Here is a 27324-nt window from a genome sequence, read left to right as displayed (position 1 = left end):
TTTTTGTTCTGGCATTTTGAAATGTTTTGAAGCGTTCTTAACCAAAATTGTTATGCTTTACATATGTCCGTAGGTCAGGCATTTTTCTTATATTCACAGTTGTTGATGAAAGTGTATGGAAGAAATGTAAAATACCCAGGACACAATTTCACATCATAGTTAATATGTTTATACAAGTTCATCACTCAGCACTTAAATATTTCAGTTACAAGCAGCCCAAGTAAATAATTATCTTGTTTACAAACAAGTGCCCTAACTCAGCTTGTCGAAAGAAAATGACCCATCATGTATAGGGTAATGCATGTTATTACTTAACTAACTTCTGTATACATTAGCATCTTGTCCCTCTGAAATAAAAAGGCCAATATTTTTTAAATAATAATATGTTGTTAGGATACATTTCTATTGTGGAAAAAAACACTAAGCAACAGGCATACACACAAAGCCAAACTGTTGTTGCAGAATACATTGCCAATAATTTTCACCATATTGTATTTTTTATCATTACAATATAACATACTATGTATTTTACCTTAAATCTGCATACAACCAACTTTAAATCACAAACAAACATTTGTTGAAAGTAAAGCTATTCATTTATTTTTTATTTAGTGAAGAATATAAAGGTTTTAAGGTAATTCTATACAATAATTGAAATGAAAACACATGTGTCAACGGGCCTACACATACCTTTACTCTGTTATCTTTGTAACTACAACATCATTATGTGTTTGTCCGTGCGCACCCTTCCATTATTATAAATAGTCACCTAAGACCCGAATGATAAACAAACATTCTGTTTTACAATTCTTATACTCATTAAACATTCCAATATTCTGTAAAGTATTTAAATACTAAATTATTTGATGACATCTCTAGTACAAACTTTTTGAGTTTTTATTATGCCCCCGGTAGGGTGGCATATAGCAGTTGAACTGTCCGTCAGTCAGTGTGTCTGTCCGTCCGTCCGAAAAAAACTTTAACATTGGCCATAACTTTTTTAATATTGAAGATAGCACCTTGATATTTGGCATGCATGTGTATCTCATGGAGCTGCACATTTTGAGTTGTAAAATTTCAAGGTGAACATCATCCTTCAAGGTCTAGGGTCGAAAAAACAAAGTCAAAGGAAGTAATAAGCTTTAAATGGACATAGTTATCTGACCTGCCCACGTACATATTTTTGTTAAATGAATCAAAGCGGCGCAGTAGGCGGCATTGTGTTTCTGACAAATACATTGTGGTAAAAGGTCAAGGTCATCCTTTACTGTCTACGGTAAAAAATACAGATTTAAGGGAAGTAGTAAGCTTTAAAAAGGAGGAAAATTATTCAATATTAAACATAGCCACTTTATATATTTGGCATGCATGTGTATCTCATGGAGCTGCACATTTTGAGTGGTGAATCTACAGTCACGGTAGTAGCTTTTAATTATTTGCTACTAAAAATAGACATTTGTTACAGACAATTATTTTCAAGGGAAGTAATTTATATAATTATAAATTTCATTTTATATATTTCCTTACCAAGAATTGAAGTTCTTTTCACAGTTACTGTACAGATTTATTATTTTGATTATTTATAACCCAAATGATTGATTTGTAAAAGTTTTTTTTTAAATGATATAATTATAATTTTTTTGATGTTCATTACATACCCGTTGACTTGGCATGGTCATAATTGACTGTGAGACCCCCCCCCCCCCTGTTGGATTGGACAAAATTCAAGGGAAGTAGTAACCTTTAAAGGGAGATGATTTCTATACCTGCCAAATGATAAATAGAAATTTTATTTCAATGCTGCGCAGTAGGGGGCATCGCTCTTCTGACAAACACATCTCTTGTTTTTGTTGTCTCAGTTTGTGTTAAGTGTGTTCTTGTATGTTGGTATGTTTGTGTTAATTACCATGCCATATGTATGAGTCGCGTTGTGAGAAAACTGGGCTTAATGCATGTGCGTAAAGTGTCGTCCCAGATTAGCCTGTGCAGTCTGCACAGGCTAATCAGGGACGACACTATCCGCTTTTATGGTATTTTTAGTTTCAAGGAAATCCCTCCTAACCAAAAATCAAGTTTAGGCAGAAAGTGTTGTCCCTGATTAGCCTGTGCGGACTGCACAGACTAATCTGGAATGACACCTTTACGCACATGCATTAAGCCCAGTTTTCTCAGAACAAGGCTCATATATACTTACCCCCAAAGCTTAGGGATATGCTGGAGTCAAAAATGGGAGTCTGTTAATCTCTTTGTCCATGATGTGAATTTTGTGAAAGAGTTATATTTATTTGATCTAGGTATCGACATAGCAGGGAAGATGGCTGTGGTGATCGGACGCAGCAAGATAGTTGGAGCCCCCATGTCCAACCTGCTCACCTGGCACCATGCCACGGTCACTGTGTGCCACTCCAGGACTGTCAACCTTGCAGATGTGGTTTGTCAACTGTCCTTGTTACTATCACTTGTTGGTTTGCATAATCATATGTGGGTTATTTTGTTAATAACTTCTGTCATTTTAAACTGAACCATTGAAGACATGTCCTTTACAAAAAGCAAAGAAAACAAACAGCCATTTATTTAAATTTAATTTTCTAATAACACCTTATTTTTACAAGAATAACTGACACATGAGGTATACATAGGACTTTCAAAATATTCCCAAATTGTATGCATTAATTAAGTTTACTTTTATTTATTTGTTTTTCTGATTTACTAGAACTCAGAAACAAATAATTAACCTTAGTAAGGTGTATGGACAGGTTTCATGCATGCACATAGAGTTTCATGGCAGATTAGCATGCACATAGAGTTTCATGGCAGATTAGCATGCACAAAGAGTTTCATGGCAGATTAGCATGCACATAGAGTTTCATGGCAGATTAGCATGCACATAGAGTTTCATGGCAGATTAGCATGCACATAGAGTTTCATGGCAGATTAGCATGCACATAGAGTTTCATGGCAGATTAGCATGCACATAGAGTTTCATGGCAGATTAGCATGCACAAAGAGTTTCATGGCAGATTAGCATGCACATAGAGTTTCATGGCAGATTAGCATGCACATAGAGTTTAATGGCAGATTAGCATGCACAAAGAGTTTCATGGCAGATTAGCATGCACATAGAGTTTCATGGCAGATTAGCATGCACATAGAGTTTCATGGCAGATTAGCATGCACAAAGAGTTTCATGGCAGATTAGCATGCACATAGAGTTTCATGGCAGATTAGCATGCACATAGAGTCTCATGGCAGATTAGCATGCACAAAGAGTTTCATGGCAGATTAGCATGCACATAGAGTTTCATGGCAGATTAGCATGCACATAGAGTTTCATGGCAGATTAGCATGCACATAGAGTTTCATGGCAGATTAGCATGCACATAGAGTTTCATGGCAGATTAGCATGCACATAGAGTTTCATGGCAGATTAGCATGCACAAAGAGTTTCATGGCAGATAAGCATGCACATAGAGTTTCATGGCAGATTAGCATGCACAAAGAGTTTCATGGCAGATTAGCATGCACAAAGAGTTTCATGGCAGATTAGCATGCACAAAGAGTTTCATGGCAGATTAGCATGCACATAGAGTTTCATGGCAGATTAGCATGCACAAAGAGTTTCATGGCAGATTAGCATGCACAAAGAGTTTCATGGCAGATTAGCATGCACATAGAGTTTCATGGCAGATTAGCATGCACAAAGAGTTTCATGGCAGATTAGCATGCACATAGAGTTTCATGGCAGATTAGCATGCACAAAGAGTTTCATGGCAGATTAGCATGCACATAGAGTTTCATGGCAGATTAGCATGCACAAAGAGTTTCATGGCAGATTAGCATGCACAAAGAGTTTCATGGCAGATTAGCATGCACAAAGAGTTTCATGGCAGATTAGCATGCACAAAGAGTTTCATGGCAGATTAGCATGCACAAAGAGTTTCATGGCAGATTAGCATGCACAAAGAGTTTCATGGCAGATTAGCATGCACAAAGAGTTTCATGGCAGATTAGCATGCACAAAGAGTTTCATGGCAGATTAGCATGCACAAAGAGTTTCATGGCAGATTAGCATGCACATTGAGTTTCATGGCAGATTAGCATGCACAAAGAGTTTCATGGCAGATTAGCATGCACATAGAGTTTCATGGCAGATTAGCATGCACAAAGAGTTTCATGGCAGATTAGCATGCACAAAGAGTTTCATGGCAGATTCGCATGCACATAGAGTTTCATGGCAGATTAGCATGCACATAGAGTTTCATGGCAGATTAGCATGCACAAAGAGTTTCATGGCAGATTAGCATGCACATAGAGTTTCATGGCAGATTAGCATGCACAAAGAGTTTCATGGCAGATTAGCATGCACAAAGAGTTTCATGGCAGATTAGCATGCACAAAGAGTTTCATGGCAGATTAGCATGCACATAGAGTTTCATGGCAGATTAGCATGCACAAAGAGTTTCATGGCAGATTAGCATGCACATAGAGTTTCATGGCAGATTAGCATGCACAAAGAGTTTCATGGCAGATTAGCATGCACAAAGAGTTTCATCCCAGATTAGCCTGTGCAGTCCTCTCAGTCTAATAAGGAACGACACTTTCAGCCTAAACAAGATTTTCGCTAAGAAAAGACTTCCTTTTAAACAAAATTGCAGAAAATGTTGCAAACCTGCACATTCTAATCTGGGACAACACTATATGCACATCAATTTAACCTTGTTTTACTAGAACAAGGCTCAAATGCAATGAAAATATTCCTAAAACTGCTCTACCCCCAATCTGTTTACAGGCTCGTCAGGCAGACATACTAGTGGTGGCCATAGGGAAGTCACAGTTGGTACAAAAGGACTGGGTTAAGCCAGGCGCTGTTGTCATCGACTGTGGAATCAACACAATTGAAGGTGGGTGTACTGTGGTTGTTGTAGCCTTGTTCACACAAAAAAACATAGAAAATGAGTCTTGCTTTGGGAAATGGGCCTAATACATGTGCATAAAGTGTTTTACCAGATTAGCCTGTGCAGTCTACACAATATGAAGGATATAAAAGCTCTTTTTCCTGGGAATACTTAAACTACCTTCACATTCAATTAGATTGTTTATGCCCCCTGATCGAAAGATCAGGGGTATATTGTTTTTGGCCAGTCTGTCATTATATGTGTGTGTCACTGTGTGTGATGCACATTCTGAGTGGTGAAAGGTCAAGGTTATCCTTCAAGGTAAAAGGTAAAAAAGAATCAAAGCGGCGCATTAGGGGGCATTGTGTTTCTGACAAACACATCTCTTGTCTTTCGAAGCTGTTTCATTTTCACTGAACCTGTAGGTCTGATAGTTAATTACAAACATTGACTAATTAAAAAAATATATGGCACCTTTGTATCAGGCTGATATGAGAAATATGATGAGTATGATAAGTATGAATAATGTGTCACAATGGTTTATCCATGGAAGTTCTCCTGCTATCCACCCCGATATTATTCCTACATTGTAGATGCCTCAAGAAAGACAGGCAAGCGCCTGGTGGGGGACGTCGACTATGAAGGGGTGAAAGATGTTGCCTCCTGGCTCACTCCTGTGCCAGGCGGAGTGGGACCGATGACGGTAGCCATGTTGCTTAGAAACACACTTGATCAGGCGAAAAAGGCTCTCAACAGGGCTAAGGTAAGAAACATATGATACTTTAGACGATTCTAGTTACTGGTATTGAGAACTTACTTTGAGAAAATAATGGAAAAAATACATTCCCATGGTAAAAGTAATTTTGTTGTTGATACTTAACCTGAGGTAAATGATGTGAAAGACATGCACATTGATTTTTGCTTTTTCTGCGTATCTTCAAAATATTTTTGTGTAATAAAGGAGTAACAGCACCTTATCTGGACTTCTGGTTTCACAAGTATTGCCAGGGATTAGCCTAATTATTCTACATTAACCCTTTGCATGCTGGGAAATTTGTCTTCTGCTAAAATGTCGTCTGCTGAATGCTAAAATTAATATTTTCTTCGATTTTTTTTCAAAGAATACTATCACAACAGCAAACAGTTTGGATCCTGATGAGACGCCATGTTCAGTGGCGTGTCATCTGGATCCAAACTGTTTGCAAAGGCCTTTAAAATTCGGTTCCAGCGCTTAAAGGGTTAAGGTTTCCATGGCTTAGTGGATATTGTGTCCGCCTAGCCACTGGGAGGTCTGGGGTTTGAAACCCACAATGGGAGTGTTCTTAAGAACTCCCCCTTATGAAACCAAGTACTGGTTCTACCCAGAAACTGACTAAATAGTGTTTCAATAAGCCTTAGGCTTTCCATGTAATTGAGTTAAAATTAATTTTAAGGTTTAAACTTACCGTTCTCGATCTATGCATTCTTCCGAACTTCAGACTGCAAGTGGATGGAGTCTGCAGCTCCTGAAGCTGAACTTAAAAACCCCAGTTCCTAGTGACATTGAGATCGCCCAGTCACAGACCCCCAAGATGATCAGTGAGCTTGCAGAGGAGATAAATCTGCTGCAGGAGGAAGTCGACCTTTATGGGAAGTTGAAGGCAAAGGTCTCGCTGAAGGTGCTGGATCGTCTGCAGAGTCAGCCGGACGGCAAATACGTGGTTGTTACTGGGTAAGGGTTTGATGTGGACTTATTTTGCGATTGTTATTGTATTAAAATATTTTTAAATGTTAATTTGATCATCATCATTTCTAAGTTTTGTGATGCTTTTGATTGCCCTTTGCTTTGGAAAAAAACAGCTGTTTAAAAATATAAAATGATATACTGAATAAATTATGAGATTCACACAAATAATGCAAGTGGTAATTGAAACACCAGCCTTATAATTCTTATAGTGTTGATTTTTTTCAAATTTGAAAAAATAAATTTTAGTGATTATTACAACTGGGAAGATTTTTAGGATCACACCTACTCCCCTGGGTGAAGGAAAGAGCACAACCACTATTGGTTTGACCCAGGCTTTAGGTGCCCACTTGATGCGGAATGTTTTTGCCTGCGTACGACAACCTTCCCAGGGACCAACATTTGGAATTAAGGGTAAAAGCAGTTAGTTTTTTTTTGTTAAGACTCCTCTGAATCTGGATAGAGATTGTAGAAATACTTGTTTGACCATATGTTCAATCATCTAATTTTTCTGCATGCTCCTTCTCTTATAAACCCTGATAAGGATTTTATGGTTCAAATGTTTTGATAAAGAAGACAATTTGCAGAAGGCATGGGTAAGTCATTCTTGCGCAAGTAAAAGGTCAGCCTTGGACAGAAAATATTAACACATAAGTGATGTATCATGAGTTTGATGAAAGTAAGAAAAAATCTTTTAATTTAAGCGAAAAATCTTGGTATCCAAAAAATAAGAGTCCCAAACTATTTTTTTTTGGTTAAAAAAGTGTGTCTGACGTCTAAGAATACTTACAGTCTGGCAACTAAGAATACTTACAGTAATTTGTTTGTCTTTCTTGTTTTATGAGGAGCTGAAAGGGGAGGCTACTATTAGGTGATTCTTTTGGAGGGGTTTAACCTACTCCTGTTATAATAAGTTGTGTCCCTTGTTTCAGGTGTTGCAGCAGGGGAGGTTACTCTCCAGTGATTCATATTGAAGAATTTTAAATGCAATTGATATAATAATTATTGTTGTCTCCCTTGTATCAGGAGGTGAAGCAGGGAAGGTTACTCTCAGATGTTCATATTGAAGAGTTTAAAATGCACTTGTAATAATTATTATTGTTCTCTCCCTTGTTTTAGGAGGGGCAGCGGGTGGAGGCTACTCTCAGGTGATTCCTATGGAAGAGTTCAATCTCCACCTGACGGGTGACATTCACGCCATCACCGCGGCTAACAACCTTCTGGCTGCCCAGATTGAGGCCCGCATGTTCCACGAGGCTACACAGACAGACGAGGCCCTGTACAAGAGGCTGGTACCCACATCCAAAGGAAAGCGCGAGTTCTCAACCATCCAGCTGAGACGACTTAAGGTTTGGTTTTAACCTACTAGTATTTGTTTTAGCTCAATTGCATCAAAAGCCTAAAAGTTATTAATATGCTTTCAAGTTGGTTTCCTGGGTAAAACCAGTATTTGATGTCTTTGAAGAAGATTGTAAGAACTCTCCCACAGTTGGAATTAAAACCTTGACCTCTAGGTTGCTAGGTGGGCACAATATCCACTACACCACATTCATCTTTGTACTTTAGGTTTAGGATTTTAATTATGATGAGTTTTTTCTAGCAGAGCTATATAACTGTTAATGATTAAAAATTCCCACCCTCCAGCAAAATGTGAAAAAAAATTCCTATCAGGATGATAACTTCAAGAATCTGTTGTGGTCCTAGACTCTGTCAGCATGAAATGTTTATTAAAAAAATATGGTTTGGCAAATCATCAACATGGTTGCTACATGACCACATTACATCTTATTTACCCCTCATTTAAAATTAACTATCTCAGGAAATTGTTGGCAAAATGCTAGAAAAAGCCTTAGCAAGCAAAGACTTCAAATGAACCATTGTGGGCAAGAAAGAGCCCAGCTAAGATTGGATCTATCCAATCGAGGATTGGGCAGGGCAACAGATAAAATAAAAAAAATTGTAAATGATATTAACAAATTGGTGTCTCACATGTCTAAAGACCTTTTAATTACATAAATTTGACGGCTTGAAAATTAAACAAGTTATCGCAATGAAATAAGGCAAACAAGCACACATCGTTGAATTGATATTTAATTAATGATATTAATGGTAGGACAATACAAATTCTATATCCCTTTGCCTTAGGCAGGCGATAAACAGACTCCAGAAACTATATCAGGAGAGACATTCTTGTTTGTATCCACTACTTTTATAAAAAAACACCAACTATACCCATAGAATGATTAAAACTGGGGTCATTGCCTAACCACAGTTAACACGAATCATTGGGTTTTAAAACAGTTTGAGGGCTAGCCAAACCTCACACTTCAGAAAGTGCTATTATCCTTGCTTACAAGTATGCTGATAGACCACTCTGGCTTTCAGGGGAGGATGCCAATCTATTAACATTAAAATTATTATAATGACACAAGATGATGTTTCCAGAAACTGGGTATTGACAAGACGGACCCTAATTCGCTGACTGCTGAGGAGGTCAGCTCCTTTGTTAGACTGGACATCAATCGCGAGACTATCACCTGGCAGCGAGGTAATACAACAATTGCTAGGATTTGACTAACATTATATTTTTATATATTTTTGGTATGACTTATTCTGCATAATTTTCATTCTTCAGCTAGGCACATTACAGCGTCACATCCCTTTCATGGAAATTTAGCTTTCTTTAAATTGTACTTGTCGTTGAAAATAAAAGCAAATATTAAGACAAGGAAATGAATTTGTATTTGATTGATACAAATGAGTCGTGTTCTGAGAAAATTGGCTTAATGCATGTGCATAAAGTGTCGTCCCAGATTAGCCTGTGCAGTCTGCACAGGCTAATCAGTGACAACACTTTCCGCCTAAACTTGATTTTCGGTAAGGAGGGACTTCCTTGAAACTAAAAATACCATAAAAGCGGAAAGCGTCGTCCCTGATTAGCCTGTGCGGACTGCACAGGCTAATCTGGGACGACACTTTACGCACGAGCATTTTGCCCAGTTTTCACAGAACACGACTCAAATGATTGTTTCCTGCATTAGATAGCAATAGGACAAATTAGGATGAAAACTGTTATCAGGGTTTTGGTGGATTCATTTCTAGATATGCCTCAGCAGAAGGAGAGCTATTTTCAGTTCTTGGCCTATTGGTGGTGTCTATTCTTTTACATGTCAAGAAACGCTTCATTTTTATTTTTCTAGACCTCTAGAATTTGTGAAATTGTAAGTATCAAATTTAAACACAAAACAGAAAGGCATATGATTTTCAGTGATGGATACTAATGATCGATTCCTGCGTAAGATCATAGTGGGTGAGGGGAAGGAGGAGAAGGGCCATTCCCGTGTGTGTCAGTTCGACATCGCGGTGTCTAGCGAGATCATGGCCATCCTTGCACTGACCACCAGTCTGCAGGACATGAGAGAGAGACTGGGCAACATGGTTGTGGCCAGCAGCAAGGCTGGTGTGCCTGTCACTGCTGACGATCTCGTACGTACTGTACATACTACTGTAGACGTTGGTCTCTTGTTCTGGATAAATAGATCATTTGGTTGATTATGGTAGATTACCAATTTTAATTAATGTGAATATTTACCCGTAGGATGATAAATCTTCTAGTATTTATTTACTTACCAGTACAGCCAACTGCATTAATTATGAAATATCAGTGTTCTCTCCTTTTTCGTATGATAAAAAAGTGTGCTTCTACCATCACATATTTATCTGCTAATGTTGTCTACCTTCAAATATTTTCTGGTATTATTTTCCCTGTGCATATTATCAGCTAGTGTTGTCTCAATTTGCATACTACTTACTAGTGTTGTCTACCATTACATATAATATGCTAGTGGTGTCTCCCTTTGCATGCTACCTGCTAGTGTTTTCTACCTTTACATACTAATTAATAGTGTTGTTTCCCTTTGCATACTACCTTAAAGTGTTGTATACATTTACATATTATCAGCTAGTGTTGTCTCCCTTTGCATACTACTTAATAGTGTCTACCTTTACATATTATTGGCTAGTGTTGTCTCCCTTTGCATACTACCTAATAGTATTGTCTACCATTACATATTATCTGCTAGTGTTGTCTCCCGTTGCATACTACCTAATAGTGTTGTCTCCAGTTGCATACTACCTAATAGTGTCTACCTTTACATGTTATCAGCTAGTGGTGTCTCCCTTTGCATACTACCTAATAGTATTGTCTACCTTTACATATTATCAGCTAGTGTTGTCTCCCTTTGCATACTACCTAATAGTGTCTACCTTTACATGTTATCAGTTAGTGTTGTCTCCCTTTGCATACTACCTAATAGTATTGTATACCATTACATATTATCTGCTAGTGTTGTCTTTTTTTGCATACTACCTTATAGTGTCTACCTTTGCATGTTATCAGCTAGTGTTGTCTCCCTTTGCATACTACCTAATTAGTATTGTCTACCATTACATATATTCTGCTAGTGTTGTCTCCCTTTGCATACTACCTAATAGTGTCTACCTTTACATGTTATCAGCTAGTGGTGTCTCCCTTTGCATACTACCTAATAGTATTGTCTACCTTTACATATTATCAGCTAGTGTTGTCTCCCTTTGCATACTACCTAATAGTGTCTACCTTTACATGTTATCAGTTAGTGTTGTCTCCCTTTGCATACTACCTAATAGTATTGTATACCATTACATATTATCTGCTAGTGTTGTCTTTTTTTGCATACTACCTTATAGTGTCTACCTTTGCATGTTATCAGCTAGTGTTGTCTCCCATTGCATACTACCTAATTAGTATTGTCTACCATTACATATATTCTGCTAGTGTTGTCTCCCTTTGCATACTACCTAATAGTGTCTACCTTTACATGTTATCAGCTAGTGGTGTCTCTCTTTGCATACTACCTACTAGTGCTGTTTATCTTATATTATCTGCTAGTGTTGTCTCCCTTTGCATACTATCTAATAGTGTTGTCTACCTTTACATGTTATCAGCTAGTGTTGTCTCCCTTTGCATACTACCTAATAGTGTTGTCTACCTTCACATATTATCTTCTAGTGTTGTCTTTTTTTGCATACTACCTTATAGTGTTGTCTGCGTTTACATAACTGCTAGAGTTGTCTCCCTTTACATACAGGGCATCACTGGAGCTCTGACTGTCTTGATGAAGGACGCCATACGACCAAACCTCATGCAGACACTTGAGGTACGGAGATATCTTGATTGCATTAGATTCCTTTCTATGTGTATAAAAAATCAAAGGCAAAGTTGAATGTGTCGGTCTGATAATAATTTGCACTGTGTGTTTCTTTTATAAATACGTTATTATGGAAATAGCAAAATAACAATATTTTAGGGAAAAATATAAAATTGAATAGAAAACAGTAAAGTGTAAACCACTTTATCCTATCATCTGACATACATTGTCGAAATAAACTCTTCATTAGTAAATTTAGCTTGAGCCTAATTTGGGACAACTGGTCTTAATACATGTGTGTAAAGTGTTGTCCCAGATTAGCCTGTGCAGTACGCACAGGATAATCAGAGACGACTCTTTCTATCTAACTGGATTTTCAATTACAAGAGACTTTCTTTAAATGAAAAGAAGTGTTGTCCCTGATATGCCTGTACAGACTGCACAGGATGATATAGGAGGAAACTTCAACCGCATGAATTAAGCCCAGTTTTTACAGAGAGTTGCTCACACTATTTCAGTGTTGCTCTCATAAAGCTTTCATGGGCAGATTAACGATACAATTTTGGTTATTAGCTCGACTATTATATATGAAATATATATAGTGGAGCTATCCTACTCACCCCAGCGTTGGCGTTTCCGTTTCCGTGCAAATGATAAAGTTTTCGTACAACCCCAATTATTTTCATTGTCCCTTGATATATTGCTTTCATATTTTGCATACTTGTTTACCAACATGACCCCAACCTATAAACAAGAGCAGACAACTCTATCAAGCATTTTGTTATAATTATGGCCCCTTTTCCACTTAGAATATGCAGCAAACGTTAAAATTGCGTACTACTCCAAATATTTTCAATGTCCCTTGACATATTGCTTTCATATTTTGCATACTTGTTTACCATCATGACCCCAACCTATAAACAAGAGCATACAACTGTATCAAGCAGTTTGACAGAATTATTGCCCCTTTTATACTTAGAATATGCATATTATTGATAAATCTATGTTAAACTTTGCGTACTACCCCAAATATTTCCTATATCAAGCATTTTGACATAATGATGGCCCCTTTTACACTTAGATAATTGAACATTTTGCTTAAATTGCCATTACTTCTTTATTTATGATCACATTTTATTAGCGAGGCTGTTTTCGGAGACAACCGGAGCTATTGTCATAGCCAGCCCGCCGTCCGATGTCCGCCATAGGCGTCGTGCTAAAACCTTAACATTGGCCATAACTTTTAAAATATTGAAGATAGCACCTAGATATTTGGCATGCATGTGTATCTCATGGAGCTGCACATTTTGAGTGGTAAAATTTCAAGGTGAACATCATCCTTCAAGGTCTAGGGTCGAAAAAACAAAGTCAAGGGAAGTAATAAGCTTTAAATGGACAGAGTTATCTGACCTGCCCATGTATATATTTTTGTTAAATAAATCAAAGTGGCGCAGAAGGCGGCATTGCGTTTCTGACAAGCGCATTGTGATAAAAGGTCAAGGTCATCCTTTACGGTCTATGGTAAAAAATAGAGATTGAAATGAAGTAATAAGCTTTAAAAAGGGAAAAAAATATTCAATATTGAACATAGCCACTTTATATATTTGGCATGCATGTGTATCTCATGGAGCTGCACATTTTGAGTGGTGAATCTACAGTCACGGTAGTGGCTTTTAATTATTTGCTACTAAAAATAGAGATTTGTTAGAGACAATTATTTGCAAGGGAAGTAATTTATATAATTATAAGATCTTCTTATAAATTATTGATTATGAACAATTTCCCCATGATGACTTACGTTATACTGTCAAGCACTCGAATAGTCGAGCGCTGTCGACTGACAGCTCTTGCTAGTTTGTCTTATTATCTTATCTTAAAATTTAAACAAAATTGGCAAACAGAAAATTATTGAATTTCATTACATAAAATGTCCAAATTTCTTCTTTTTTTAATCCTGCTGAACATCAAGGCAGTTATTTTAACTTGAAAGGTAGATAAGCCTAAATTTATTAACTACATTGTTTGGAAGTCTTTATAACAGCAAATGTGAAGACTGTACAACTTGCTGTACTACAGGGCACCCCAGTGTTTGTGCATGCAGGCCCATTTGCCAACATTGCTCATGGCAACTCGTCCATACTGGCTGATAAAATAGCGCTGAAGCTGGTCGGCAAGGATGGTTTTGTGGGTAAGTATTGCATGTGTTCAAACTATAAGAAAGTAACAGAATAAGCTGAGTTGTGGGAAAACTGGGCTTATTGCATGTTTGTAAAGTGTTGTCCCAGATAAGCCTGTGCAGTCCACCCAGGCTAATCAGGGACAGTTTCCGCCAACAGTGGATTTCTGTTTAGAAGAGACCTCCATTTGACAAAAATTCAATGCAAGTGAAAAGTGTTGTCTCTTATTAGCCTGTGTGGACTGCACAAGCTAATCTTGGCTGACACTTTACCCACATGCATTAAGCCCAGTTTTCCAAGAACAAGAAGACTCAAATGGACTACAAGGCAAAACGCTTGTCTCTGTCTTTTATCACACTCTTAACAAATGGATAGATTTTAAATAGAGGTATGCATTCACTGTTTCTGCTTAACATTTAAGACTTAATCGGACTGGAAACTTGCTAAGCATATAATATATTAAGTAGCAAAATTGATCATACGAATTTAGATGTCATGGATTATGATCATCCAGAGATAAGGTTAAAGGAGAATGAAGAAAATACAAAAATATATATTAACAAAGACTTAGAAAACCTGAAATATGGTGGGTTCAGTCTGGGTGTTGGCATATTGTGTCTTCTGTGCAATTTGAAGCTCCTGGTTAGATCCTATTGCTGGGTACAATCTCAAGTTTGTCTTCAAAAACAACAAGTATTGATTCTACCCAATTTTGAAGGCCTTTGCAAACAGTTTGGATCTAGATGAGACACCACAGAACATGGCGTCTCATCAGGATTCAAACTGGTTGCTATTCTTTTATAGTATTCTTTGAAAAAAATCGAAGAAAATGCTAATTTTAGAAAATCAGCAGACGACATTTTAAATTTCCCAGCATGCAAAGGGTTAACATAAGGAATGTATCTGTTTGTCAGTGACTGAGGCAGGGTTTGGTGCAGACATTGGTATGGAGAAGTTCTTCAACATCAAGTGCCGCTACTCGGGACTTGTCCCTAACGCAGTGGTTCTTGTGGCAACCATTCGGGCCCTGAAGATGCATGGTGGGGGACCCACGGTGGTTGCTGGGGTGCCTTTGCCAAAAGAATACACACAGGAGGTGAGGAATCCGTGGTGGGATTCTTCTGCTCTCCTTTCATTAGATTAAAATCAAATGTTTCCTTCCTTCTTTCATCAGTTTCTTTATTATGCCCCTGGATCGAATAATGATCGGGGGTATATTGTTTTTCGGCCTGTCTGTCATTCTATCTGTCTGTCATTCTGTCCCAAAATTTTGACCTTGGTTAAAATTTTGCAATAACAAGGTTAAAGTTTTGCAATAACTTTTGCAGTATTGAAAATAGCAACTTGATATTTGGCATGCATGTGTATCTCGTGGAGCCGCACATTTTGAGTGGTGAAAGGTCAAGGTCATCCTTCAAAGTCAAAGGTCAAATATTTGGCTTAGAAGCGGCGCAGTAGAGGGCATTGTGTTTCTGACAAACACATCTCTTGTTTCTTTGTCTAAGTAATGTATTATATTAGGAAAAATAGTATCATTTTCTTTCATATTTTGAAAAGAGTGTATAAGTTTAGGTCATAATTTAAAAAAAAATACCTTCATTAAAAAAGGAAGTTAACAACGGAAAAATTATTGTACATGTACCACATGGAAAGGCTATCATCATATGGTTGGTTATGACAGCAGGGAATAGATATCGAGCTATGCTCCGAACCAGTCAAAAAAATCTCTGTATGGAGGTTGATTATTCTGTAGACTACCTTAAATTCAAAATGTGTCTAACTGTTTTGATCTTAAGATTGTATTCAATATTTGTGGGCATAATCAAGGTTGAATTCAATCATCAGCCAAATTTCTCAAGGACAGGTTGCTTTTGTTTTCTTGAATACATGTAATATAAAATAGACCTTTTAAGTTCATTGAAATTGTGTAAGGCACAATACTTAATCCATGTTCAATAATCCATAGGACTTGTGGCTGTTGAATTATCTGCTTTGGTCTTTTTGCCTTTCCCACTTTTTATATTGTTTTGGCGTTGTCCGTCCGTCCTTCCGACTTTCCGTCCTTCCGTCCGTCCGGAGCCATATCTTGGAAGTGCTTTGGCGGATTTCATTTAAACTTGGTATGAGTATATATATGGATGAGGGGATGATGCACACCAAATGGCATTGTACGCCATCTGTTAATAACGGAGTTATGGCCCTTTTTATCTTGAAAAAATGCTTTTTTTTTGTGACAGGAGCCATATCTTGGAAGTGCTTTGGCCGATTTCATTGAAACTTGGTATGAGTATATATATATATATATAAATTAGAGGATGATGCACGCTAAATGGCATTGTACACCATCTGTTAATAACCGAGTTATGGCCCTTTGTATCTTGAAAAAATGCTTTTTTGAGTTTCAAATATAACACTTTTGTGTCCAGAAGCATATTGGCGGGGGATATCAATTCAACGAATTTGCTTGTTTCCATCAAAAATCAACAATCTCCCAAACATTTCTGGCAAACTTGTTTATGAAAAAAATTGTATATGCGCCATGCTGTAGGAAAACGGGGCTTAATGCATGTGTGTAAGGCTTCGTCCCACTTTTGGCCTTGGCTTGATTTTTGTGAAGAGATTTCATTTTAGCAAAAAATACCTCAAAAGCAGAAAGTGTCGTCCCTGAATAGCCTGTGCATGCTGCAATGGCTAATTTGGGGTGACACTTTATGTACATGCATGAAGCCTGTTTTTGACAGATGGAGGCTCATAATTCTGTAATATTTCTGAATTTTCAGAATGTAGAGCTTCTAGAGAAAGGCTTCGAGAACCTCCAGAAACAGATCGAGAATGCCAACAAGTTTGGCGTGCCAGTTGTTGTGGCGATAAATGGATTTGCGTGAGTCACATGGTTTTATTTCATTGTTAGTAGGGACTAAACACCCCTTGTTAATGTCATGGCTGTGAAAACATTTGTGTTAGTCTCATGTGTTTTTCAGTGTTACATCACTGTTTTCATTAACAAAATGTTCATTGTTATTGTGATTGCTGTGAACAGATTTACACAAGTCACTTGGTTATTACAGATTGTGTTAAGATTTCCAGTTGAATCTTTATCAAATGTTATCCTGGCATTTAATTCTGGAATATCCATTAGTCTATTTTAAAGTGATTATAGCTTAAGTTTACATTTTTTTAAATTGCCATTTAGTGTACAACCATTTAATTGTCGCATTCTTTCAAAGAATATTATATGAGAAGTAAACTACATGGATACTACCGTTATTTAATAAAAAAGCATACAATTTTAATAGTAATACAACTCAAAAGTATACAACATCAATAAGTACACTGCAGATCCATTAAATCACAGTTTGCTTGATCCACAAATCGTGATCGTGATGTTTCCATATTGCAATATAACTTGTCAGGTCATTTATTCATGTATCTGTAGCATAGTTTGGCAATCTCAAAAGACCCACTTTACAAACCTCGTTGCATTATGTGTTATATCCATATGTTATTACATTGGTACAACATTAAACATTATTCCATTAATGTATTTTCAAATGCATATAATTGAACTTAAAAACAAGTCGTTTACGCTGTACATAAAGTGCATCGATTCTTGAGAAGTCAGGTCAGTATTGATCTGTGACATTAATAGTTATTGTATACACTTCAATGTAGGGACTGTGTGTATTCGACAGCCTGAGTGCTGATTGGCTGATATGATTACCAAAAAGAAAGTGGTTGACCGCTGTCAGTTAAAAGCAAAAACTGACTTACATTTTAGCAAGACATTTGAGATAAGATTTCATTGACAAAATGTTAATAAGCAATTATTTTGTAGCTTTCAATAGATTTATATGAGTCACGGGGTTTTGCGGTATTGTATCCTTGATAAAATGGTCTGAAGACAAAATTTTGTTCATTGTCAATGTTTGTGACATAGTTTAACTTAGTTATATTCTTGAGTTTGTTAATGCTTGTTAATTATCAACTGCCTATATTTATATTTTCTACCAAGGCACATGGCTTGTTTTATATGTACAAATCTACCGTGGGTTATTACCTTGATATACCAACGGCGGTAAGGATGACGTCACTTTGAATGTCTGCGCATTGTTTATGAATGAAGACGACGTCATTTGATTTTCATTGTTGTGGTGACGTCACGTTTTTGCGGAAAAGTGGAAGACGTTCGGTTAATATAATTCTCTTTTAATACTTTTAAATCGCGGATAACTTACTAATGAAATCGTGTTTGAATCGAAATAATCGACGTGTAAGCGTTGGTTATTGCGGTAATAACCAACGGTATGTCGTTTCGATGCTTGTTATCGAACCACTCGAGCTACACCCTCGTGGTTTAATTCCTACCCATCGGAACTCCATTCCGTTGGTTATTACCGCAATAACCAACGGTTACCTGTCGATTATTTATTAAACTTACCACAACGCAATATTTAAAAACAAAAAACTGAAATTCATGTGTTTGGAAAATGGAAAATAAATCTGTGAAAAAAAACTTCTAATATAAGTTTTCCTTTATTCTGCAGCTTGTTTAAAACAACAGGCATACCTGTATACAATTTCATGTGTAGTTCAGACACCCAGGCAGAGAAGGAGCTGGTTCAAAAGCTGGCTCGCCAGAACGGGGCCTTTGATGCGATCATCTGCAACCACTGGGCAGAGGGGGGTCGGGGAGCAGGGGACCTGGCGCAGGCTGTGGAGCGTGCATGCAGTCAGCCCAGCAACTTCAAGTTCCTCTACGACGTCTCTGTAAGTCGTCGGCTTAATATACAGAACTGTCCAAGGTCATTTTGCTTTCCTTGCAGGATCAGAGTGTACCGGTACACAAAAACTCCCAGAACAGTTCTTTGTATTTTATATAATTAATAATGCAACATTTCTAAGTCCACACAATACAATAATGTACTACAATTAAATTAAAACATTTTCAGGACTTCTGTAAAGGGCTGAAGCCCTGTTACCATGTAAACAACAGTATGATCTGTTCCCTCCTATGTTATGTTCTCTACTGTCCAAAGCCAATTGAGTTTTGGGGTTATATACAAAATTGAACGATTGTAGGTCACGCATCCAAGGTACAAACATCATTGGTTTGACATTTGGCATGTGTTTAAGCAAGTAATCAATTTGTTTATTTGCTTATATGGATTATGGATGTTCGCATCCATCTGGTAATTGCCCCAACACACAAACAAACATCAATTAACTCTTTTATCTTGTCACAATGTGTAACAAAACAACCTCAAGGCACTCGCATACATGCATGTAATGTAAAAAATACCAGTAAGTTGTTTTATTCTCGGAGCCTAGATTGACGTCAATATGGCATGCATTATTGCAAAGAGAGCATGAATTCTCATCAACAAATATAACCAATATGGTGTAATTTTGAAGTAGATCTAAACTTGAATTTTAAATATCATAAGTCTTCTTTCTTATGTACTATGTGAGCAAATTTTGTGCAATCGCTCACTGTGATTATTTGGTTGCTCAGTGGTTATGTATTGGAGGGATTAGCACAGAATCACCATAAATCATTTCTGCCTGGATGTAATGTGTGCACTTAAAACCAATCAGAGCAGTTATAGAAACACAATCACATTGACATCCCCCGCCTCATGGTGATGTCATCCAAATTTCCTTATAGTCACGGTGGAGCCAAGATGGGATATAAAGAATAATAGGTTACTGCCTGATCTTTTTGTAATACATCAGGCAAGGCTTAGAATCGTTTAACAGCGAGGCTTGCCATACCTCTACGTCCGATTTTAAATGTTTTTTTGCTGTTTGTATTGCATTTTGGGTTTAAAATATATTTCATCTTGGTATCAAATTGTTTGTTTTCTTGAATCTGATTCGATTTTACTAAAAATCATTACTTTATAGTTGACTCTGAGTAATATGACCATCCTCCACACATGACTGATATAAGAACTTCCTGTTGACCATGATATAAAAAAATATATCAGGCAACGTTATATCAGGCAGATATCAATGGGGTGGTATGATAAACAAGTGAAACAGGCTTTACTGTAACCTGCAAAGGTAGATGGGTAGAATTGCAGCTGGACTTGCTTGCGCAGATTCCTACAAAAGAGCCACACTCTAGGAAAATGGTGCTTAATGCATTTACATGAAGTGTTGTCCCAGATTAGTGTGTGCAGTCCACACAGGCTTATCAAGGACAACATTTTTCGCTTATATGGTATAGTTTGTTTAAAAGAAGTCTCTTCTTTTCAAAAATCCAGTAAATGCGTAAAGTTTTGTCTCTGATTAGACTGTGCTGATTGCACAGGCTAATCAGGATCGACACTTTTGGCAAATTCTTTGAGCTCCCTTTTACTAGAGTTAGGCTCAAATGTTGTGCTTGCTAAAGGCACTTATTGCTGTAACTGGTTGCTGCTTAACAGCCAATTCTCAAGACATTGATTGATTTCAGCTACCAATTGAGGAAAAGATCAGGATCATTGCTCAAGAAATCTACGGAGCAGACGGCATCGAGCTCTCACCAGAGGCAAAGGAGCAGATTGAACGATACAAGAAACAGGTGAATCAATGATCTGCCATTATATAAAAATTGTTATGGGAAAACTGGGCTTAATGCATGTGTGTTAAGTTTTATCCCAGAATAGCCTGTGCAGTCCCCACAGGCTAATGAGGGACACTACTTGTATCATGTATGGAATTTTTTATTTAAGAAAGACTCCAGAAAATCCAGTCAATGTGGGAAGTGTTGTCCCTGATAAGCATGTGCAGACTGAACAGGCTTATCTGGAATTACGCTTAACGCAAATGCATTAAGCCCTGTTTTCCCAGAGCAAACTTCATATCTTCATTGTATCTCAGGGTTTTACGGGACGCGATATTCTGCATCAAATACGCATAAAATCCCAGTCAGGACCCATCATATTTTTGTTAATTTGGGTCCCATGGGACGCACAATCATTTTAACGTATTGGTTCTCATAATATAAACGAGAAACTCTGAAAGACAACTGCAGTACATAATTTTCTAGAAGTTGATTTATCGACCAATCGTGTTATCTTGCACCTGCTGTTGCTAGGTGCAAAGTCCCGAATTGAGATAATATTGCGTAAATGTGAGCTATTTATGTTGCTATGAAAGAAAAGCTTACTGAGGTTATGATAGCTTATTATCTGGCAAGCAAGATTAAACTATTCAAAAAATGCAATCTTTAATTTTATAGTTGTGTGTTAAATCTTAGCTATTTTATACGAAAATAATTGATTACTATACATTTAACTAATTGACTTTGACACAGCCAGCATATTTAGCATACATTCGCTGCTTGTAACTCAAATGGCATGCATTTAAATATGCCCTTTTTCGTCTGCAAAAATGTCAAAAAAAGGTGACCTACGAGCATTCACTAAGTTATATTGGGACCCCCATTTTTATTGACAGGACCCCTGAAAATTATTAACTAATTTTTATTGACAGGACCCCTGAAAATTATTAACTAAAGTCCTAGGGACCCCTAAAATTTGACATTAATTTAAAACCCCGTATCTCAAACAGTTGGGGTATATTTAAGTCACTCAGTTTGCCAATTGTATTTGTCTGTCTGGGGGAATAAAATTGTCATGCAAAATAATTTTACATTACTCAGTTGATTGAATTCAAACTTTGAAGATATAATCACGATGAGATACCTGCCCTTGAACATATCCAGAAGATTGATGGTAATAATCACCAAGCTGTTGATAATAGGGCTGCATTGATATACTTTAGACATGTTTTATGTGTTTTTTTCAGTTAGAATATAACACACGTGTATTTAAATAATACCAAATTAAAATTGTGTCAAACATGGACAGTTCAGTATACTTGACCCAATGGGGTACTGTATACATGATTAATTATGCTACTCTTCAAAGATGCAATGATAAATTGATTTGCATTTGCTGTTTGGTAGGTAAGTATATCAGTTTGTAGGTCTGTCCGTCTGTAGACCATTATTTTGTTTCTGCCTGATATGTAGAGACATATTTATGCCCCCCTTCGAAGAAGAGGGGGTATATTATTTACTCATGTCGATCCGTCCACCAGATGGTTTCCGGATGAGAACTCAAGAACGCTTAGGCCTAGGATCATGAAACTTCATAGGTACATGGATCATGATTTGCAGATGACCCCTATTGATTTTCAGTTCACTAGGTCAAAGGTCAAGGTCACGGTGACCCATAATAGTAAAATGGTTTTCGGATGATAACTCAAGAACGCTTATGCCTAGGATCATGAAACTTCATAGGTACATTGATCATGTCTTCGCAGATGACCCCTATTGATTTTCAGGTCACTAGGTCAAAGGTCAATGTCACGGTGACCCGAAACAGTAAAATGGTTTCCGGATGATAACTCAAGAATGCTTATGCCTAGGATCATGAAGCTTCATAGGTACATTGATCATGACCCGCAGATGACCCCCAATGATTTTCAGGTCACTAGGTCAAAGGTCAAGGTCACGGTGACTTGACACAGTAAAGTGGTTTCCAGATGATAACACAAGAAAGCTTACGCCTAGGATCATGAAACTTCATAGGTACATTGATCATGACTCACAGATGACCCCTATTGATTTTCAGATCACTAGGTCAAAGATCAAGGTCACAGTGCTGAAAAACGTATTCACACAATGGCTGCCACTACAACTGACAGCCCATATGGGGGCATGCATGTTTTACAAACAGCCCTTGTTTACAAATAACAATGGAAATTGGATTTATTGTTACTTTTGGGAGAAAAAAGTTAATTTATAGGTCAACTGGTCGAAGGGCAAGGTCACAAGGGCTTTTTACAGTAATAAATGTTTGTTTAATATCCTTAAAATGCTTCGACCTGTGATCATGCAAATTGTTATAGTGGCTGCTAGTATGAAAGGAAAGACTCCTTTTTATTGTTTAAATGTCACAGGGATTTGTAACTGAAAATTACTTATGGCACTACATTTTGTGAATGCTTTGATCTAGGAACATGAAACTTAGTGTAGCTTTCATATATGAGGAACAGACTTATTTTAATTTTGAAGACAAAATCTCACATGTTGTTATAACATCAAACATGTGTTATATCAGGGATTCAACGACCTGCCCATATGCATGGCAAAGACCCACCTGTCTCTGTCCCACGACCCCACCCGCAAGGGGCGCCCCACGGGGTTCACACTCCCCATCAGAGAGGCCAGGGCCAGCATAGGGGCCGGCTTCATTTACCCACTGGTGGGAACGGTAAGAGACTTCTTGGAGAACTTCATGAATGTTTATGAGAGATGATTTGAGTCTTGTTCTAAAAAAACTGGGCATAGAACTGCAGTCCGCACAGGCTAATCAGGGACGACACTTTCCGCCTAAATTGGAATTTTGCTAAGATGGACTTTATTAAAACGAAAAATGTCATAAAAGCGGAAAGTGCCGTCCCTGATTAGCCTGTGCTGACTGCACAGGCTAATCTGGGATGACACTTTACGCCATGCATTTAGCCCAGATTTCCCAGTACAAGACACATTTGTTTGTGTGAGTAGATCAATATGAACGTGGTTAATGTACGGTAATTTCTCAGCACTTTTAGACACCCTCTTTTTAAACCAAAATAAATTATCTTTGTGACACTGATTAATCGCACATTCCAGACTTTCCCCTGTTGCTAATCACTATAAATGTTTGGGAAAAAACACTCACTCTGAATGCTACTAATTTTGTTAATACATAAACTTATCACACATGTTTTTATAACTGGATAAAGGACATAAAACCTGACTTAAGTTGACAGTTAAATTTGCTTTAGTTTGTTAAATAGTCATGTGAACCTGTAATAAAAAATGCTTTAAAGCTTAGCTTCAAGTGATAAGGTATTTAATATTACAAGGATATGTAATCAAATGTATTTTGTTTTTGCTTCATACCATTTTCAGAACCACTGTATTATTGCTATTAGTGCCAATTATGATTATCTGGTTGCTTTTGAAAATGTATGGATTTTTTTTGACAAATGCATTGCGGCATATTATAAGTTGTTAAAACAATGTTTCAAGAACAAACAACGAAATAATAATAAGCAAGTTTTATTTTAGTGCAAGTTCAATAATTATAGATTCATTCTACAGTGTACAAATGTCTCACTTAGTACTAGCTAGGGCAGAGACCTATCAATATACATTGTATATTGATAGGTCTTTGGCTAGGGGGTCATTTTTGGTATCTTTCTGTGAAACAAAATCACATGTTTGAAATTATTTTTAATTTATTTCAAACATATAATAAATAAATGTTTACGATGTGTCATTATAAGCTCACGCTATCATTGATTAATATCATTCTGCAATGACACATAGGAACATTAGAACCTAAATTCAACAAATTATTCAATGAAGAATGAAAAATATTATGACCTTCCCCCCCCCCACCCCAAATCTTGACTTTAATTATGACTTACAACACTTCAGACTGCTAGTAACAGCCCAATGAGCTTTTTAGCATCAAATCTTAATCTTCTAAACTAAAATGGTCCTAATAGCAGTTAATAAAAAAAAAATATTAAAAAGGATTATATTCATCTACTTGATCTATTTTTAGATGAGCACCATGCCTGGATTACCCACAAGGCCTTGTTTCTACGACATCGACATTGACCCAGATACAGAGGAAATTGTAGGGTTGTCATAACAACCATGTAATAGAGGTCATTGCATGACCAGGTACCTCATGTGGTGTTGGGTGTTACATAATGGTCCAATGTGCATTTTTATGACTCTTTTTTATGAATAATGTTTTGACATAGTGTGTTAATCAGATTTTGTTGCCATCTGATGAGTTGTTAATGAACATTTTGGTGTTGTATCTAAGATTGTTCAATTGCCTCTGGTGTTTTTTTACATATCCAAAATTTAAAATTTTCAGTATTCTGTTTTGAAAGGCTCTATCTTATATGAAATTATAAAATGTGGGTCACTGTTAATTATGTTTGGATAGTAAATTTTTTAATATATAAATATTTACAAATGACCATTTTGGCAGTACTAGGGTAAAACGGGGATGGTGTTAAAAATGTGTGTACAATAAATAAATATTGATCCGTGCGCTTAATATTTAGTCTAATAAACAAGCTAAAATTATTATATTCACCTGATAAAAAGGAAACACGAAACAGGCTTTAAGGATAATTACAAGTTGACCAATCCTATTATGTTTGTCATTTTGTTGTCATGTACTCCTTTCAGACATACGATACAAAAAGATTTGTTTTGTTGTTTATGATACACAAAAGTGCTTGAAATTTTAATACAGTAAAGACAACAAAAATATATCAGCATAAAATATATATAAAGATATTGAAAGGTAAATGTGCTTTCTTTTTTGCTGAAGCAATTTTTAAAAAAAGAGGTAATTGTCAGAAAATACAGCACACACATTGGTCATTTAACAGTATTTTCGACATATTTCAATAAATATTGATCAACACTATACATGATACAATTGAATGTATCTTCTAAGAGTAAGAGATAATAAATTGCATGCTCATAACAACTTTTTGATGATAAATAATGGGGAAAAAAAATTCATTATATCACCCATCTGTTAAAAAACTGTGTGTGTGCATAATATAGTTATTTTTCACTTTCAAGGTTATAATGTATGTACATGATAACAGCAAATTAATTATTAAATCAACAATCAACATATTTTTTTTATAAAAAATATTATGTATAACGTTTAACTCCTTAAATCAAACAAATAAAAATCAAACATTGTGACAGTTGCCATATATGGTGAGTGATTTTTTTCTCCACACACGTACTGAAAGATAACTTGTACAATGAACCGTAAATTTAATTTTGTATACCTTGATCAAGGAATTAGGTTATGTTTTTTTATTGTAACCAGCATTTATATCTTTTACAATTAAATCATATTTAAACATACAATATAATGTATGATGTTTGTGGGGGTTTGCAAACAAACATAAAATAAGTATTAATACTAATGACATAGAGTGCTAGGTTAAGGTTATATTTAATTGTATTTAGCTCTATTATCACTTGTTAATAGTTTGTTCTTGCCAGTATGTTATGTGGACGATTTGTATTCTTTGTTAAAAATGTATAGTTATGGTACAATATAGAATAAAAGAATGAAAAAAATGGATGAGTTGTGTTTTTTTTGCCGTGACTTTACAACTTTCATGCCTAAAACTTTCATTTAAGCATCATTTAATATACTTTTTCCCTGAAAAAGTCATTTTGCCTTAGCTACCTATGGAATTGCTCGCTCGATATCCCTAAATGGTCTGATATGAAATATCTTGAATTGAGAGCTATAACTGAAAACGTCTGTTGTAAATTTTCCAATAAACATTAAAAAGACGTTTTTTGTTAAAAATAATGTTAATTTAATTGAACCCCATAAAGTTTGATAGTAGTTGGTTGGTTTGTCAGTTTGTATGTCAGTTAGCTTAAAATGTTATATCTTAGTGGACCAAACTGCTCCCACATTTCTAAAGTGTTTGATTTGAAACTTTAAAAAAGTCATTATGCAGCGTAGATGAGCAAAACTTTATGTTCACGTGCAGTGATCCACACTTCCCTGACTTGTGTGCCCTTGAACTGAGCCATTTTTATGGCTGAAGCATACAGTGTTTATGTAGCCAACTACTTCCTCATTTCTCAAGCTGTTTAATTTAAACAAGAAATATGTCATCATCATGAAGTGTTTGTGCAATACTTTTTTAATGTGCTCAGTGTTCCACATGTTCCCGGAGTTGTGTCCTTACACTTAGCCATTCTTATGGCAGAAGCATTAAATGTTTTTACTGTATGGAGCAAACTACCGGTAAGTCCACATATCTTAAAGTGATATTATTGGCATTTTTCACTGCAGCATTGAGCTGAAAAGAATTAACAGGTCCAAAGAGTAAGTTAAAATGTGGTTACTGACCAATTATCTGCAAACTCATCTTGCTACCAGTTGTTAATGAAAATATATTTTATATTATATATTTTACGTGACCCACCCAGTCCTGTAAGCCGAAATGATCCGTAAAACTAAATGGTGTCTTTGTGTCCTTTAAACGAATCTGCACTAAAACTAAATTTAGGTTCACATTGTACATGCGTGATCAGTTGTCAAATGAAAGTGCGGTTGATATGCAAATGCATTATTTTTCTCTTTCCGGGATATTGTTTCAGTATGTTTTTTGCTGCATTAACAAATATAAGTGTATATGAAGTGGAAACACCAAAAATAAACAAAGGTTGCGATTGACAGCTATAAACTGTTAGATGCCCATAATATCACTTTAAGCAATAA

The 27324-nt window shown here is 36.4% G+C and overlaps 1 protein-coding gene across 1 annotated transcript in view; it reads left to right on the top strand.

The window, feature by feature from the left end:
* The window catches only part of LOC127873378 (C-1-tetrahydrofolate synthase, cytoplasmic-like), a 65199-nt gene extending 39036 nt beyond the window's left edge, over nucleotides 1-26163 (top strand). Inside the window, exons 7-22 of the mRNA XM_052417233.1 lie at nucleotides 2295-2431; nucleotides 4790-4901; nucleotides 5489-5658; nucleotides 6374-6606; nucleotides 6896-7032; nucleotides 7738-7967; nucleotides 9064-9166; nucleotides 9887-10104; nucleotides 11748-11816; nucleotides 13884-13995; nucleotides 14899-15080; nucleotides 16765-16865; nucleotides 18574-18751; nucleotides 20442-20549; nucleotides 23098-23250; nucleotides 24595-26163. Coding sequence (XP_052273193.1) covers nucleotides 2295-2431; nucleotides 4790-4901; nucleotides 5489-5658; nucleotides 6374-6606; nucleotides 6896-7032; nucleotides 7738-7967; nucleotides 9064-9166; nucleotides 9887-10104; nucleotides 11748-11816; nucleotides 13884-13995; nucleotides 14899-15080; nucleotides 16765-16865; nucleotides 18574-18751; nucleotides 20442-20549; nucleotides 23098-23250; nucleotides 24595-24684 — 2333 coding nt within the window. The 3' untranslated portion in view covers nucleotides 24685-26163. The remainder of the gene's footprint in view (nucleotides 1-2294; nucleotides 2432-4789; nucleotides 4902-5488; nucleotides 5659-6373; nucleotides 6607-6895; nucleotides 7033-7737; nucleotides 7968-9063; nucleotides 9167-9886; nucleotides 10105-11747; nucleotides 11817-13883; nucleotides 13996-14898; nucleotides 15081-16764; nucleotides 16866-18573; nucleotides 18752-20441; nucleotides 20550-23097; nucleotides 23251-24594) is intronic.
* The last annotated feature ends 1161 nt before the right edge of the window (nucleotides 26164-27324 follow it).

This window comes from Dreissena polymorpha, chromosome 3, assembly GCF_020536995.1.
Source record: "Dreissena polymorpha isolate Duluth1 chromosome 3, UMN_Dpol_1.0, whole genome shotgun sequence".
In the NCBI taxonomy this organism is placed as follows: Eukaryota; Metazoa; Mollusca; class Bivalvia; order Myida; family Dreissenidae; genus Dreissena; species Dreissena polymorpha.
This window is presented reverse-complemented; position numbering and strand designations above follow the sequence as displayed.